Here is a 15,734-nt window from a genome sequence, read left to right as displayed (position 1 = left end):
AGCCAGTGTTGCCAACTTAAAACATCCGATTCGTTGGATTCGACATCAAAAGTCTCAAATAAGTCGCTAAAACTGATTCTTACCATTGTTGCCGTGTACGGACATTGACGGCGAAAATCCTGTAATTATCAATTAAAATAGACATTTTTTGTCCCTTTTACTATAAAATAGTATGTCGGCATTTCTAGCGACCAAGACTATAAATTGGCAACACCGAGTAAAAGCGTAGTAAAAGTTTGTCAAATGACACTGCTGTTAGAAGAATAGCAGTCTCTCGGGTTAGTCGTTCACCGCCGATAGCCTTGCCAGCTAATTACTGCCAAGGAATTTACATTCAAAATCTACGCAACGAAACATTAATCATTTTGACGTCAGCCCAGATTGAACCATTAAAGAAAATTAAGGGAAATTGGCAAAAATAAATGGTCGGTGTTACCATGAAGTTGGTCATCACTTAGTTACTCGTATTTTATTTAGAATTCCGTTTAAAAATATAAACACTAATCCTTGCGTTCAAAAAATATTAGTACCGAAGTAATGCAATATGAATATGTAGGGATCTTTGTGTGACGTATAGTTGGTCACGTGTGTGTGTATAGTTTGGTCACGACTTTTACCACCAAATTCGTCATCACCTAATTTTCCTTTAAATTTGAATTTCAGTGGCTATAGGAAAAATGAGTTACAATATTTATTTCATGGGAGATTTACTTAAATATTTTCAAAATTAAAACAACACATTAAGAACAAAATGATTTCGATAGCGTAAAAACTAAATTTCTCGTCACAAAATTTAAAAAGATAAAGTCGATTATCTCTAAAACATTACTAATTTTGTAATTACCTAATACACTTTCCGATTACTCCTTAATAAGACTGGATAGCTTTATAAACTGTCTATCAAACTTTTACAGGTTACTTGAAACCGATCCGCAAAAGTAAGTGAAGCAGCTGTACAAACAACGCTACGAGGTTCTCTCGTTAATTCTTAAGTAAGTAGGGATTCACGCCACCAATGCCTTAATACAAAATGTATACAGTTTGCTTATAAGTCAGTCGTTGTTACTTTAAGCGTTTTTCCTGAAGGATGTGATGTGTTTTTTAGGGTTTCTTACCGACACAAATACGGAACCCTATTACTAAGCTTGAAATTTTTATATAACAACAAATACTAAAAATAAAAAAAATGATTATCAAAGGGGGTCCAAATACAGAAATCAACGCTCAGGCGTTACCCGTAACGATGTATGTAGGGATTTTTGACTTTTAATGATTTCACGCGATTATTGCGCAGATATATTATGGTCATCGCTTTTACTGCCAAATTTGTCATTATTTACTTTTTCTTTAAACAATAGCAATAAAATTCGGAAGCATGAGTTACAATAGTTATTTATTGTAAGATTTTCTTAAATATTTTCAAAATTGAGTCGACAGATTAGTAACTTAACATAATTACATAATTATATTATAATTATGAACACATGGTCATGACGTAAAACGACCCATTTTAAAAAGATAACGTCAATTATCTCATAAACATTATCTTACAATATTGTAAATACCTTATACATGTCTGGATTACTCCTTAATAAGACAAGATGGCTATATGAACTGTCTATCTATAATTCACAGGTTAGTACTTGAAACCGATCCGTAAAAGTAAGTGAAGCAGCTGTACAAACAACGCTACGAGGTTCTCTCGTTAATTCTTAAGTAAGTAGGGATTCACGCCACCACGTGCCTTAATACAAATGTATACAGTTTGTTTATAAGTCAGTCGTTGTTACTTTAAGCGTTTTCCTGAAGGATGTGGTGTGTTTTTTAGGGTTCCGTGCCGATACAAAAACGGAACCCTATTATTAAGACTTCGTTGTCTGTCTGTCTGTCCGTCTGTCACTGGGCTCTATCTGTGGAATCGTAATTGTTGTCGTCATAACAGCAATGATTGAAAAACTCATATTAAAATAGGTAGTTTGATACTAAAATACCATTATCACATATATTGGCTGTGAAAAAGTCGGCTCTAGTAGTCAAATCGCGGACAGCTCGTAAGTAAGAGGAAACTCTGTTAGATAAGTACAATTACTTATCTAACAGAGTTTCATCAATATGTTATAAAGGTAAATATTGTGGTTATTATTTTAAAATAAAAATAGTATTGTGTAAAAGAAATCAAGTGGAAATGGGGTAAAACCTGTAAAATTAATATATACGTATGGTATAACCAGAATTGTATTTTGTGTGATAAGCTTCGTGAAGTGACTATATTTCGTGTAAATAAATATGCTTTGTATTGATATTTGATTATTTACTAAACTGAGATAGTTAAAATGGCAAGAAGTTATTAAATGCGTGTGTACTGTGTTTCTTTCATAATAGATAGACACTTGGAATTTACAGAGGATGCATTACGGTGGCCGCTATAACAAAACATACTAAAAATAAAATAAGTTGAATATAAAAGGGGTCTCCATACAATAAACGTATTTTTGGCCTTTTTCGTTTCTAACTTTTGAACCGTAGTAGGAAGACAGTTGATTTTTTTACAATCCATTTCTTACTATAACGGCCATTATAATAAATACAGATAAGAACAACAAAACATATTCGAATATAAAATCAAAATAACTATTTTGATTTTATAGTACGTTGTTTACGTATATCATTCATCATCACCTCAACGCATTTTTTGATGATAGATATCATAGATTAGTAAAGATACTTCGCCGCCTTGAAATTGAATGAAGCCACAAACGGCTTATTTTAGTAAGTTCTTTTTTTGAATCCTTGACAAATAAAACCATTTTTAGAGAAAATTTACGAATAAGTAACTAATTTACGTAATAATTACGTAATTTACGTAATAAATAAATAATTATTTCAAATATTTTAGGGACATTTTAGCACGGAGACGTGGCAAAACTTTTTTTACCGCAACTATTTCAATTCTCAAAACTGGGTACATTTTCTTGTTAGGAGTGAATAATCTTTACTTATCTATAATAGATATGGGTACATTGTCAAAAAATAGTGATAGATGGCATATGTATCGGTGTTTTTTAGACATCATACAAGTACTGTTGGAAATAATAAAATGGATAAATATAAGTAAAAAATAATGAACTTTTGGTGATACGGAAGCCTCCATGTGCGAGTTCGACTCGCACTTGGACAATTTTTAATATTTTAGAAAGGTCTTGTATTCGGTAGCATGTAATCTTGATAAACGTCACCGTGACGGGAGTCGTTACGGAAGGTCACGCACGCAGGACGGCTTTGGCATAGGAGCCAGTCATTTGGACGTTTCCCTAAACGTATAAAATTGTACGTATAAAATATGAGCGAACTGGTATAAAGCGAAAATATCCTCGTACGTTTACGAGAATACGATAAAAGTATAAAATAAAAGTGTAAATAAATCTATTTATTCTTAAATAAATTTATTTGTTATTCTTGACATACCTACGTATAGAATCCACGATTTGAAAAAAAGTGTTATAGTTCAAAAAACTTTTGGCTCACAATGATAAAAGATAGGTGAATCAAGGGACTATTTGCCTATTATATGTAGTGCCAGTTATTAAAATTCATTCTTTGCTAGTTTGCCTATCGAATACTGATACTACAATGTTTAATAGGCACGATCTGTCATTATTTTCTTATAGTCCGGTCAAGTTAGACATTGAAATAGCTAAAACTCCGGGAAAGCCAATTTTTTGTAGAGACCTTGGGTTTACCATTACAAATAAAGTGTCAAAAGTCCCCATTGATCCGAAGTGTGCGTCTGCAGTTATTCGAGGTCAAATGTCAAAATTTTAGGTTATTTGAATTTTTCCCGAAAACGGTAAGTTTTATCGAAAAATACCTCAGGCCAAAGTTGTAGCTCTTAAAATATAATATTTTTATGTCTAACTTGACCGGGCTATTAGTTTCAATTTCATTAAACTATGTTCTTATTAGATCCTTAGAAGAATAGGCCTGAAACCATTTTATAATAAACGTCAATATTCGTTTAAAGAATAATAGTTAACATAGCCTAAAACTTATAATTACTCGCATTGTAAGCGGTGAGAACAAGATTATCGTAGCAGAAAAATATTTAATGCTCGTAATATATTCCTTATAAAGTAAATTGACCGTAGAAGCTGTATTAATTCCAAAATCAATTTATAAAATTAAATTCAATGGAATGTCTGGAACTTGTTGAAGAGTTTGATAGTGAAAGAGCGCTTATAGAAAAAGTACGACTACGATAAATTTTAATTAACTTCAGAAATAGAAATCGTTGGAGAGTCTTAGAGATTTTTTTTATTAAAAGTAATTCGAGATGTGTATTTATGAAGAATAAAAATGAAATGAACGATTTTTCTTTAGCGGCTCATTATAGGGTTTTGTATGTATGAGGGCTGTTGATTTTATTATAATATAGGAGTAGCAGAAGAGCATACACTCCCAATGGTAAGTGGCTACTGTTGCCCAGGAATATCTGTCAACATAATCAACCCCAGATAGGATAAGCTTCCTATTTGAAGTCGCCAACACATGCGCCGTTATCATAGAGGACTAAAATGTAATGTCTTAAATGCAGCAATTGTTTTTTACTGGTAGTTCCTTTGTGACCTGCGTACCGCAAGAGTCCCCATCCCGATTCTGCGTCTGATTCTTAGAAAAATTACATAACACATGAATTCTCGTTCTAGATTTGGGTGTTTGTCGGTAACTGTCTTGGCAGAATGTACAATACAAAATCGTAATCCTCCTTTGGATAGAAATGAGAAATAGATAAGAGGTTGCAAGTTATCGATTGTTGTTATTTTGTATGCTACGCTACCAAACTTGTTTAAAAATATAAGGAAGTATTACGGAAAGTTTCCGGTAGTTTCACCGATTGACGTGTGTATGCCGCCTAATATATCAGTAATGCATGGCCGCCTTGGGACCAAACTAATAACAAACGTCGATCGAAAGAAATTGTTACTTTTGGCAGCAGATGTGGGAATAGCTGTCCAACGTTCTTAGTGTGTTGTTTCTTAACTTTTACGAACATTTGCATTAGGTAATGAAACTATAGACACTTTAGAGAATCGTCATTTGTTTTACGTGATCAATTAAGCTTTTACTTAAGGTAAACTTTACACACCTTTAAACTTAAACTTAGGTACACTTATGAACGTTTTACTTTCATAAGTGTACCTGAGTTTTCTTAAGTTTTTTACTTCAGAGAATTACTTTGTGTTTAATTTTATACAGGGCCTCTGAAATGAATTTTAAGTTACTAATGAAATATGAAGTTAAAACTAAAAAATGATTAAAAAATAATATCGGATAAAAAAATAATATTGGCTTTACAAAATATTTTTTTACAAATAATTTTACAGCTATAGAAAGCAATGAACCGTTATAATAATCAATCTATCTAACGTCTTGTTTATCAAAGATCGATTGTGCCATTTCTGCATACTACAAATTGTCAAATTTAAGGTAGGTACCGTTATTACCTGTAACGATAAAATTATATTGCGCGATAAAACTAAGACAGTTTTTAATCATAATAACTTATCCAAAGAAAAATATACACCTACGATTTTTAAATATTTTATCCCTTAAAACTGTACCCTGGTATGCACTTGAGTGAGGAAACTGGGATTTTAAAGGCAAGTCAAAGGCGGAAGTTTCCGCGATATATATCTTAAGTGAATTCCCATGTTCATTGTGAATGGGGGATGTTAACAGAATTCTTATCTGACTTTGATGGGTCTGCTAAGGGTTTAATAGGGGCTTAGGGGCTATGTGATATTTTAAGCAGCGAAACTCAAGCGCCCGTGTTAAATAGTCCTTTCATTTTATGTTTTCCAAAATTGTGTTAATTAAGTAGGGTTTTTTGTGAACTTAATTTATCTTACGTTTCTTACTCGAGCTTCGAATTCTAAATACAGCACTCGTAAATATATTATAGATATGTTTTTCTATATTTTCGATATTGGATTCTGATGATAAGTGGTCATTTCCTTTTATGGACATATTGGACATGTCTGACCAACTCCGTATAAAACAGGTTCTACCTGAAACCGATAATACTTTTAAGCTAATATGCCTCATTTGTAAGTCAGTCACATGTTTGCACCCAAATTTAGAACTTCATTGCGCTAGAAATTGGTGAAACGTTGGTACCTTGGTGGTCGAACCATATGGCTCTACCACGTTTCAATGATATTACCTATACTTGAATCAATTTTATATCTGTTCCGGTTGTTTTGTCATTAATATTATTATATTGCAATTCAATAAACTAACTCTTCTTTAAACAATTAAGGTGTACCAATCCATTGCATATCACTGTCATAGTTATCATTGATTGACAGTTTGACACTGCGAATAAAAGCAATCTTTAGCCATTCACACAGTTAGATAGACAAAGAAGTTTATTCATGTTGTTGAAATAGAATGCAACGTGGAATTAATTAAAGGCGTTAATTAAACACGAAACAAAAGGATGCTTAATGTAAATAATAGAGTTGTCACGAAAGCCTGAGTCGCAGGGGGTTAGGCTATCCGTCTGCAGAGACGGATAGCCTAACTGTGAGAATTGAATTAGTAAGCTGTTCAGAATTATGTAATGAAACTTTAATCTTGTCGATGTTGATTTATTTGTTAATATCGAAGACAGTTTGATCTTCGTTCGACAACTTAAGAACAAGTGGGAAGTGTTAGAATTATTTGTGGATCGATTTCGGAAGCACCACTGCTCTATTTCTGCATATTTACTAGTTATGTAATAGTATTCAGCTCTGCTATGTTTTGGTTTACATGGTGTGGTAAGGAAGACATACTTTTTTGAGAAATTCTAACTTAGGCCTTAGGGGTAGTGACGCGACTGTGGCTGATCTCAGGCATCTACATAATCTTATAGGGGTTTGATAATACACGTTTATGGGCGGCATTACCATCACGCAGACTGCATGCTCGTTAATTCTATATTATAAGAAAATGACATTAATAATAATATATTGGTAATAAATAATGCGCGGATACATTTTGAGCAATAAGATAATAATTATTGTAATGTTTAAATTGTAATTTTTCATCCATTATATCACATTTCGATTTTTTTACTCCTTATTCCATATGTTTTGTACACATACTTAAATTCAACGGCACATCTACATATTCAAGTAATATTCACAGTACAGTTCCCTTACCATGAGTTTTTACGTTTTAACAAATATAACTGTTTTGGTATCTGTTTACGTATTGGCCCATACGATTTCCTAGTTCTGACACAATCCGCTAGGGGCGCTGATTGGATATTGTACAGTCAATACGTAAGCAAATACCAAAACAGTCATATTTGTCAAAACGTAAAAACTCATGGTAAGGGTACAGAACACATAAATATTGTTCATCCATGTATCATATATGTACCAAGAAAGTGGCCTATGAAACTTACACGTGATTTATGCCCGAGCTACAAAAACAAACAGGCGCTTAACGTGAATAATAGAGTTGTTACTAGAGCCTCCGTTTGAATGGGCTTAAGCGATTTGGTCCACCACAACTCTACGAACTAGTTATAAGGTTATCGAATTCAGGTTGACCTAATTAAATGTTATACTTACCTAAATATGGTCTGGACCTATAAAAGTTTAGTCTCAGAAGTTTAGAACTTTGAATATGCGGTACCCTTACCATGAGTTTTTCCGTTTTGACAAATATAACTGTTTTGGTATTTCTTTACGTATTTGCACATACAAATTCCAATTAGCGCCCCTAGCGGATTGTATCAGAACTATAAGTGTCAGTAACGTAACATTAAATGCCTAAATTGACAAAATGGCGCTTTATGTTTTGTCTCTCTTTTTTGCGAACATGTGAGGGAGGCAAAAAGTTTATTGTCACTTGAGCACTTACTTGGATTACAATACAATGGATTGAGTAAACGTAACGTAAAATTGTGAGATGTTTTAAAAACTCATGGTAAGTGTACTGTTTCTTTGACGTAATCAATTTGGTGGTGCAATACTCGTGATTTGCCTTTTGTGTCAACAAGACCATACTAATTTCGTTCTTAACAATAGTGTGTTGTGTTCTCGTTTGCAAAGTGTGGTAACGAAGATACTTAAAGGTGGTATTATAATTTAAGTTCATGGGTAATAATATAATTAATTCCAGGTAGGACTACAATCCTATTTGGAGTGGACTACATGTAAGTAGGTCCATGGGTGGAGGTGGTTATTTATCATCAGGTAGACTGTAAACTTTTTCACTGCAAAGTAAAGGTGGTAGAACCCCTTGTGGTTCGACTCCGGCGGCACCACCACCGCACCTATTGCTACCTCATAACAGCAGTGCTCAACACTGCTGTGTTCTGCTTGTAAGAGAGACATACTTTTCCGAGGCGTTCCAGCTTACTCCTCAGGGGTAGCAGCGCATCTGTGACCGACCTCAGGTAGGAATATCTATTCCTATCTGGGGTTGATTACACATGATCATGTGCGGCAGTAGCCACTTACCATCAAGTAGAGGGCATGCTCGTTTGCTACTTCTATATTGTAAAAAAAAATTCAATGGTCTTGCAATGAAAATATGAACATAATGTCACACAAAATGTTGTTCTACGAAATCGGAGCATTGCATGAGCAGAAAACAGTATTTATTTTTACAGAACAAAACGGATGATGGAGCTATTAAACGCTCGTATTACGGAACAAAAGGAAGCTTATCCTGAATAATAGAGTTGTTTCTTGCGCTTGAGTTGAAGTCAGTTAGACAGTTCGCTCGACAAGTCTGAAATAACTATTTGTTAGTGCTGCAAGTTATAAGTGTGAAAATATAGCTTACGCCCGGTAATAGTAACTAATCTATCCAATGTTTTGTGTAGCAAAGATCGACTTTTAACTTTTGACTTCAACTTATTGCAAATTTCATTCTTAGCTGGGATTATTACCGTGATTGAGTATTACAAAAAAATCAACATAAGCTTTTCGTGGTTTTATCCGGTGGCTATAATAATGATTGGAGGGTCACTGATCTGAGTCCCTAGAACTTTGTCTGTAAAGGTATCAATGTTCAGTCAGTAAGTGTTCAGTCAACTTCAGTCAACTTCAGAATTATTTGAGTATGATGCATCACTCTATGTATACATGTGGTGATTAAAAAGTTGATTTGAAAGGAAGGAAATAGGTTCTACCTCAAGTTGATTATATATGTGTTGCGACTTCTGAAGAGTATGGTGATCGCTTCATATGTAAGTCATTCGCCAACTAGATTATACCACCGAAGCGCAGAACTGCTTTATAGTAGAAATAGGTGTGACGGCGATACCTCCTTAATCGAATTATACTGGTCCTACCTTTCGTTGTCGATATAATGCTCTTTTCATCACTTCGTTATCATACATACTTCCTTATTTGTAACCACTATTTCATTGTATCAGTTTTCTATACATGTGCCTCTATCAGAAATCTCATTTCTGCCGTACATAACAGATTATTTCCATACAATAGGGGCAGAGTGCCGGCGTTTGACGTTTATACAGGAAACAGAAGCAGATTGTACTAAATCAAATCCAATATTGAAGCAAGGGGGCTTTACACGTGCTCGCAGCATACATAATATATGAACGCTTAATGTATTCGCCATAGTAACGTTACTTTAGTTTCTTTATTCCACCATTTTTGCCGACTTCAAAAAAGGTTCAATTCGACATGTATGTATGTATTAATAAATAAATAAATAAAAATAAAATAAAAAGCCTTTATTATTTCTTGCAATCATTACAATTATTTTCTTAACTCTATTTCTTATGTTAGTACGGTTAGTATTTCTTTCTTATGTTTATTGTTAATTTGTTGTTAGTTATTATTTGATCTACTTATGCAAGAACCCCGGATTGGGTGAAGGCCTCCTCCAAAGATCTCCATTTGGTTTTGTCTAGCGCTAAATGAGCCCAGTTTGGTCCGGCTATTCTTTTTATTTCATCGTCGTAGTATGTATTACTATGTATGTAATATTATTATAAGTGCAATATTTTCATATATTACTAGCTGATGCGGCAAAACTTGTGTTGCCATATAAATAAAAAATGTTAAGGGTGAACAACCCTTATCACTTAGGGGTATGAAAAATAGATAGTACCCGATTCTCAGACCTACTGAATATGCCTATAAAATTTTCGTCCGAGTTAATTCATTTTTAATCGGTTTATTTATTTAACGAAGGGAACAGAACCACAACTTTCGTTCATCGCAGGAGTATTATTTTCCATGTTTGAAGACTTTTGAGGTACGAAAACATCAGATTTTTTAAAGTTACGAGTACTTACTGAAAATTAAAGATCATTTGGTAAATTGACTCGTGATTAAACTTAACGTTTAAATATTGAAGTGAACAAGTTCGTAAAAAGCAAAACTTAGAAGGACGATTCTCAACAACATACGAATTTGCATAATAACATGGGTATTTACATTTTGCTAGCACAGATAAACCGAGAAGCGCTTACACTCGTTCGTAATAGCCCTTAAGCTGTGCGTATGATCTTTCTACGAGTATACAAGTGTTTAAGCATAACAATAACAGTTTAGGTTTGTGCCCGATAGTATTCGTAATTGAGATAATTGCTGATTATTATGCACTTACGTTCCATTTATGGGTAACGATTTCTTAAGGGCGTTAATATACAAATAACAGCCTAACGGTTGCCGACGGTCGGCGGCAATTGCCCGCGGTTGCTGACAACCGTCGCTGACGTCGTGGACCTCATTAGTCGGGACTTTCCACTTAACGACCATAAGAATCAGAAAATCGAGAAAGTAGAAACGGCCAGCGGTCATTACGATAACATAGTGGAGAAAATACGACGAGCGTGTGCACACCATCACAAGTTTAGAAATATTTGTGTTTTTGGTAAAAAAATAAGGAACTACTACAAATAAAAAAAAAAAAAAAAAAAGAACAAATCTTTTGAAAGCTTTTACAGTTTTATTTATTAACTCTGTAACTATGAAATAAAATTGTTTTGACAACATCTCGCTAGAATTAAATAATGTTTGAAAGCTGTACAAGAAACGGCCATTAGTAATGTCTTTACTCTAAGTGGATATTACAACTATTTTGTGAATAAAATTATGTATAACACACAACTAATACTACATTACTCATTCTTCAAGTAAAGATATAAAGAACGTTTATTTTGAATATTTCCACGATTTCAGGCATAAATAATAAAGAACTTCCATTATCGAAAGAATTGATCCACCAAAGCAAAGCCCGAAGCAATTTCCCATTGCTACCACTAAATCCAAAGTCGTGCGAGCCACCTGACGAGTCACGCGTTCATACGGACGGTTACTTAGCACAAACTTTACCCTTCCACCCCGGGTTTCTTTTTGCGATATAAATCTTTTCGCCACTATATTGTAGTCCGGTTCCACACACGACGGTGAGCAATCACAATTCAAACCTGTATCGTTGAGACCGGGTACCTTCAATTTTCTCAGCTTTTCATAGTGCTTTGTCAGGCACTTTAACCCCTCCAAGTCACAATAATGGCTTTTGTACTCGACCGGTGATAAGTGATCCGTACAATCACAAAGTTCCAGCTGGGCTTTTATGCGACACTGAATAATACATACTGAGTAACTGTAGTGATCGAAACCAACAAAATTCGGTGGTATTTCCTCGGGAAATCTGCACTGACGGACTTCTGGAGCAGTTAAAGAAACCTCTGGTTCATTGACCACGTCCGTTATAGAATAAACTACAGTGACATGCGAACCTTTCTGTAATATAATTCTCCGGTCGTGCTCCATATTCCAGAACGGCACGTCTTCATGAGAATGGAGAAACGCTTCGTAATCCTCTGATATAATTACTTCGAGTGATCCCAGCCGACGTCGGTTTGCAGATGCAACGTAGAATAGACGTAGGTTCCCGGAAACATGGTTATTATTCATTGAATAACACACGCCATATTCCGTGGATATCGGTTTAAAAGTTTGGCAGCAATTTATCGGTTTATCATCCCATGTGCATGCAATAAAAAGTTCATTGCACTCTGAGCGATAAATAGACGTCATGTGTGTGAAATTCGTGGGGCAAGATGACGCAGATTCACACGTAGAAAGACAACTCGAACAGTCGCCGGTGAAGAAAGCAATATCTTTGATAAAGTTGGCCATTGTTGCGCTATTTTCGTGCTTAAACTTCCGAGAGAGCGTTGATATTTTGTCAATATTGGCCGTCTCGCAAACTGTAATGGAGGGGAAAGTTGTATTCCAATCGACGTAATCTGTGCGTGTGGTAAATCGGATCGTATTTTCTTGATACGTTGTGTAATATTTACAAATAGTAGCGCCCGCGGCTATCCACACTTGAACATAGATGATAAAATATATGATTCTATAAACGAAATGAACGTCTTTACGAGCGAGGAAACTTGGGCCATGAACTGTTAAGTTTCGGCAAGTATGACCGAGCCTTGAACAAAAAAATTTTATCTTGGATCGCACTGCTTGCATTTTGACTTCAACACACAAAGGTTTGATTTCGACTGAAGGTAAAAAAATATTTCGTGATATTTTTCATTCAATTTTTGATATATTCAATCAAATCCATTAGTATCATAACACTAAAACCGTAATTGTGAAAACACAATAGAAGTAAATGACGATAGAAACGTTTGATAAAAAAAATTACGAATAATACGACTTGTTTGTTTCTCGTATTTCAGTGTAACCATATTCTACCGTTAAATCGCCACATTGTAATTGATGCTTTTAAAAAATTAACTCTGACCTTAAGTGCGCTTAGAGCTTCATAGCTCTAAACCAATCTAAATAGTTTTTAAAGTTTGTAGCGCAAATGAAATCTGGGAAGAGGTTTACACTAAATTTGGGTACTTCTTCTTTTGAGTTACATCGTGTTTAACCTTTAATTAGGCGCGTCTTTGAAAAGTCGTGTATCTGATTGCGAAGTTTTAGGTCCTTCAACGTCTAGCAGATGCTAAAAAGGCATGAAATTTGGAAGATACTATATCTATCTACGCTAAAGAAATATAAAAACAACTTTTAAGTGACATCAATGTGCCAAATGTATATGTGATGACCACATGAAAAAAGAATATTACGACTTTCAACTAAAGTTATACTCTCGAAAAAAAAAAAAATTTTCAATTACTGTTCGAATATTTTAAATATTTTTTGCTATATTCTTAAATATAAATAGTTTTGTAATAAAATAAAAAAATCAATAATGTTAATAATTACTTAAAATGTTTTTTATTTAAGCTCAAACATATTAGGGTAACTATCGACCCCGCGCGACTAATAACGTAACTTTTTTGGCACGCCTAATTAAAGGTTATATACTACAAATACCAGAGTATTTTTTCTTGTTTCGGCAATTTCTTGATAATAAGTTTTTTAACAAACTTTATGCGAGCGCTGTAAAAATGAATACGCAAATCGAACCTTTACTATCTTCTTGTACACAACTTATACTCGTATAACTAAAGTTACCGAAAACTAACGGTAATTATCTAAACACTTCTCCCATTACTCATATATTTAAATAAACTACTGCCACACATCGTAAAATTTAATTTAATTCCTACAAATAAATACAGAGGGTTAATAAAATAAAGAAATTCTGACCGTATATGTGTTCTCTAAGATTTATTACGGTAAAAGGTAATTAAAGTTAGAGAATGCTGACGTATTTAGGTGGTTTATACCTTTGTGAGATTTATGATCTGATTATAAGGATTACGTACACATAATTAGGTTACGGGGCGATAAAATACAGCTTTAACGGGACGCCATAATATTATCTCCGTTTCCGTAACAGATTATTTATTTTCTGTTTTTCCTTCAAGACTTTTTTATATATTTTTGCATATAATATAGAAGTAGCAAACGGACATACAGTCCACTTGATGGTAAGTTGCTACTGCCGCCCATGAACATCTATAATCAACCCCTATTGGGATTAGATACCCTTCAAACCCGAACACACCAGCGTTTAACACTGCTGTTATGAGGTCGAAGTAGGTGTGGTTGTGGTGTCGAAAAAGTGAAGGTTCCACCGCCTTCAGATGTGTGGCCTGTAATCATTAATGCACATAATTAATTATTTATCTTCAGATTGAATTGTAATTCAGCCGTATGTTTCGAAGTCAGCTAATGTGTATGAAAACAAATTACTTACAAATATAATCAAGGTTTAACAGTTCAACGGTTCAAGATAGACAAATAACAAAAGATACGTTATAACTAGAAACTAAAGTAGTGAGTACATAAAAGATGTGTTGTTAACAAAATTACTTTAAAGTTTGCTACGAGAAGGCATCGCCCGAGCTTCTCTCTGCGGAGTGTCTTTATTTTCCAAATTGTTCGTTATTAGTGCAAGTTACTTCAGATACGGCACCTTCTTGGCACGTGAGTGGCACTAATTGTGAATTTATAGTCAGTTAAATGTACTAAATAAAGGTAAAGCAGAACTTAAATCTTAAGTCTTGATATAAAGTTTTTTTTTTATAAGATTGAAACAGCAAAGGAGTATGCAGTCCATCTGATGGTAAGTAGATTCTGCCGCCCATGGAAATTCCTAACTTACTCTACGAGTATATGTAACAGGGGTTCTACTTGAAGCCGTTTATAGATACGTTGTCACTCCTGAATACTAAGATAGACGCCTCATATGTATGTAAAGTACTAAAACATCAGAAATAGTTGGTAACTGACAACAATAATTGTCATTGGATATCTATTATCACAAAACCATTTCTGTTCCAATATTGGAAATGGCTCTCTGAGTGAGAAATACACAAATAACTCGGAGAAATCAATATTGCAAGCGTAGGATTACACTCGAAACTCCTTCGTAAGGAATTTCAGACCAATAGGTCATCACTGAAATGAAATGAAATGAAATGAAATGAAATGAAATATATTTGTATAGGCCAACGACGGCACTTACAAATTGTCAGGTACAACATTTTTCTTAAACTACTACCGGATCGGAACGCGACCTCCGCCATTTACAATGCTTTATTCCTTTATTTTTTGCGTATAAAAATTGTATGTTTATTTGTATTTAACATAGGACACATAAGTTCCGTATGCCTCCATAAGTTCCGCAGGTAATTATTGAAGGTGGTAGATCCCTCTTTGGTTCGCCAGATGGCACCACCGCTACACCTATTTTACTTAATAACAGCATTAAGCTCTGCTGTATTCTTCTTTGTAGGATGTTGTAAGGGAGACATACTTTACCGATTCAATCCAGCTTAGTCCTCAGGGGTAGCGGCGTACCTATGGCGTACCTCATGTCGGAATCTAATCTCATCCAGGCTTAATTACGGATGTCCACGTGCGGCAATAGCCACTTACCAGGTGGACTGCATGTTCGTCTGCTACGCTTATATTATTAAATATATATATATATATATATATATATATATATATATATATATATATATATATATATATATATTTAACTAGCAAAAAGCGTAGCTTTATAAGGGCTCGCGTATCGTGAATGGTATATTCAGTTTAAGATCCTATATCAAAGATGATGTGGTCACTTATTAATTAACAATAAATTATTAAATCTACCTTTCGTCAGAAGACCTATGAAGAGCAAAGCTACCTTTGATCCAGAACCAGAACCACTTTAAATGCTTGTGGTGGATAAATTATATTAGATCCATTTTTTGGGATTGTAATTTTTTTGCG

General features: G+C 34.3%; 2 protein-coding genes across 2 annotated transcripts in view; both read right to left on the bottom strand.

The window, feature by feature from the left end:
• Window positions 1-15,734, bottom strand: part of Stacl (SH3 and cysteine-rich domain-containing protein) — a 258,237-nt gene that overhangs the window by 137,526 nt on the left and 104,977 nt on the right. The window lies entirely within an intron of this gene.
• On the bottom strand, window positions 11,187-12,245 carry LOC140750794 (pickpocket protein 11-like). Its single transcript, XM_073084515.1, has one exon. It carries the CDS (start codon window positions 12,177-12,179, stop codon window positions 11,187-11,189), a length of 993 nt encoding a protein of 330 aa, XP_072940616.1. The 5' UTR covers window positions 12,180-12,245.

Source organism: Epargyreus clarus, unplaced genomic scaffold (genome assembly GCF_041222505.1).
Source record: "Epargyreus clarus isolate Ecla_fem2 unplaced genomic scaffold, WU_Ecla_fem_2.2 ptg000021l, whole genome shotgun sequence".
NCBI classification, from domain to species: Eukaryota; Metazoa; Arthropoda; class Insecta; order Lepidoptera; family Hesperiidae; genus Epargyreus; species Epargyreus clarus.
Note: the sequence above shows the minus strand (reverse complement) of the source record. Positions and strands in the feature narration are given on the sequence as shown.

Excerpts from the sequence above, each read along its gene's own strand:
- LOC140750794 (XM_073084515.1), bottom strand. The coding sequence starts at position 12,179 with ATGGCCAACTTTATCAAAGATATTGCTTTCTTCACCGGCGACTGTTCG.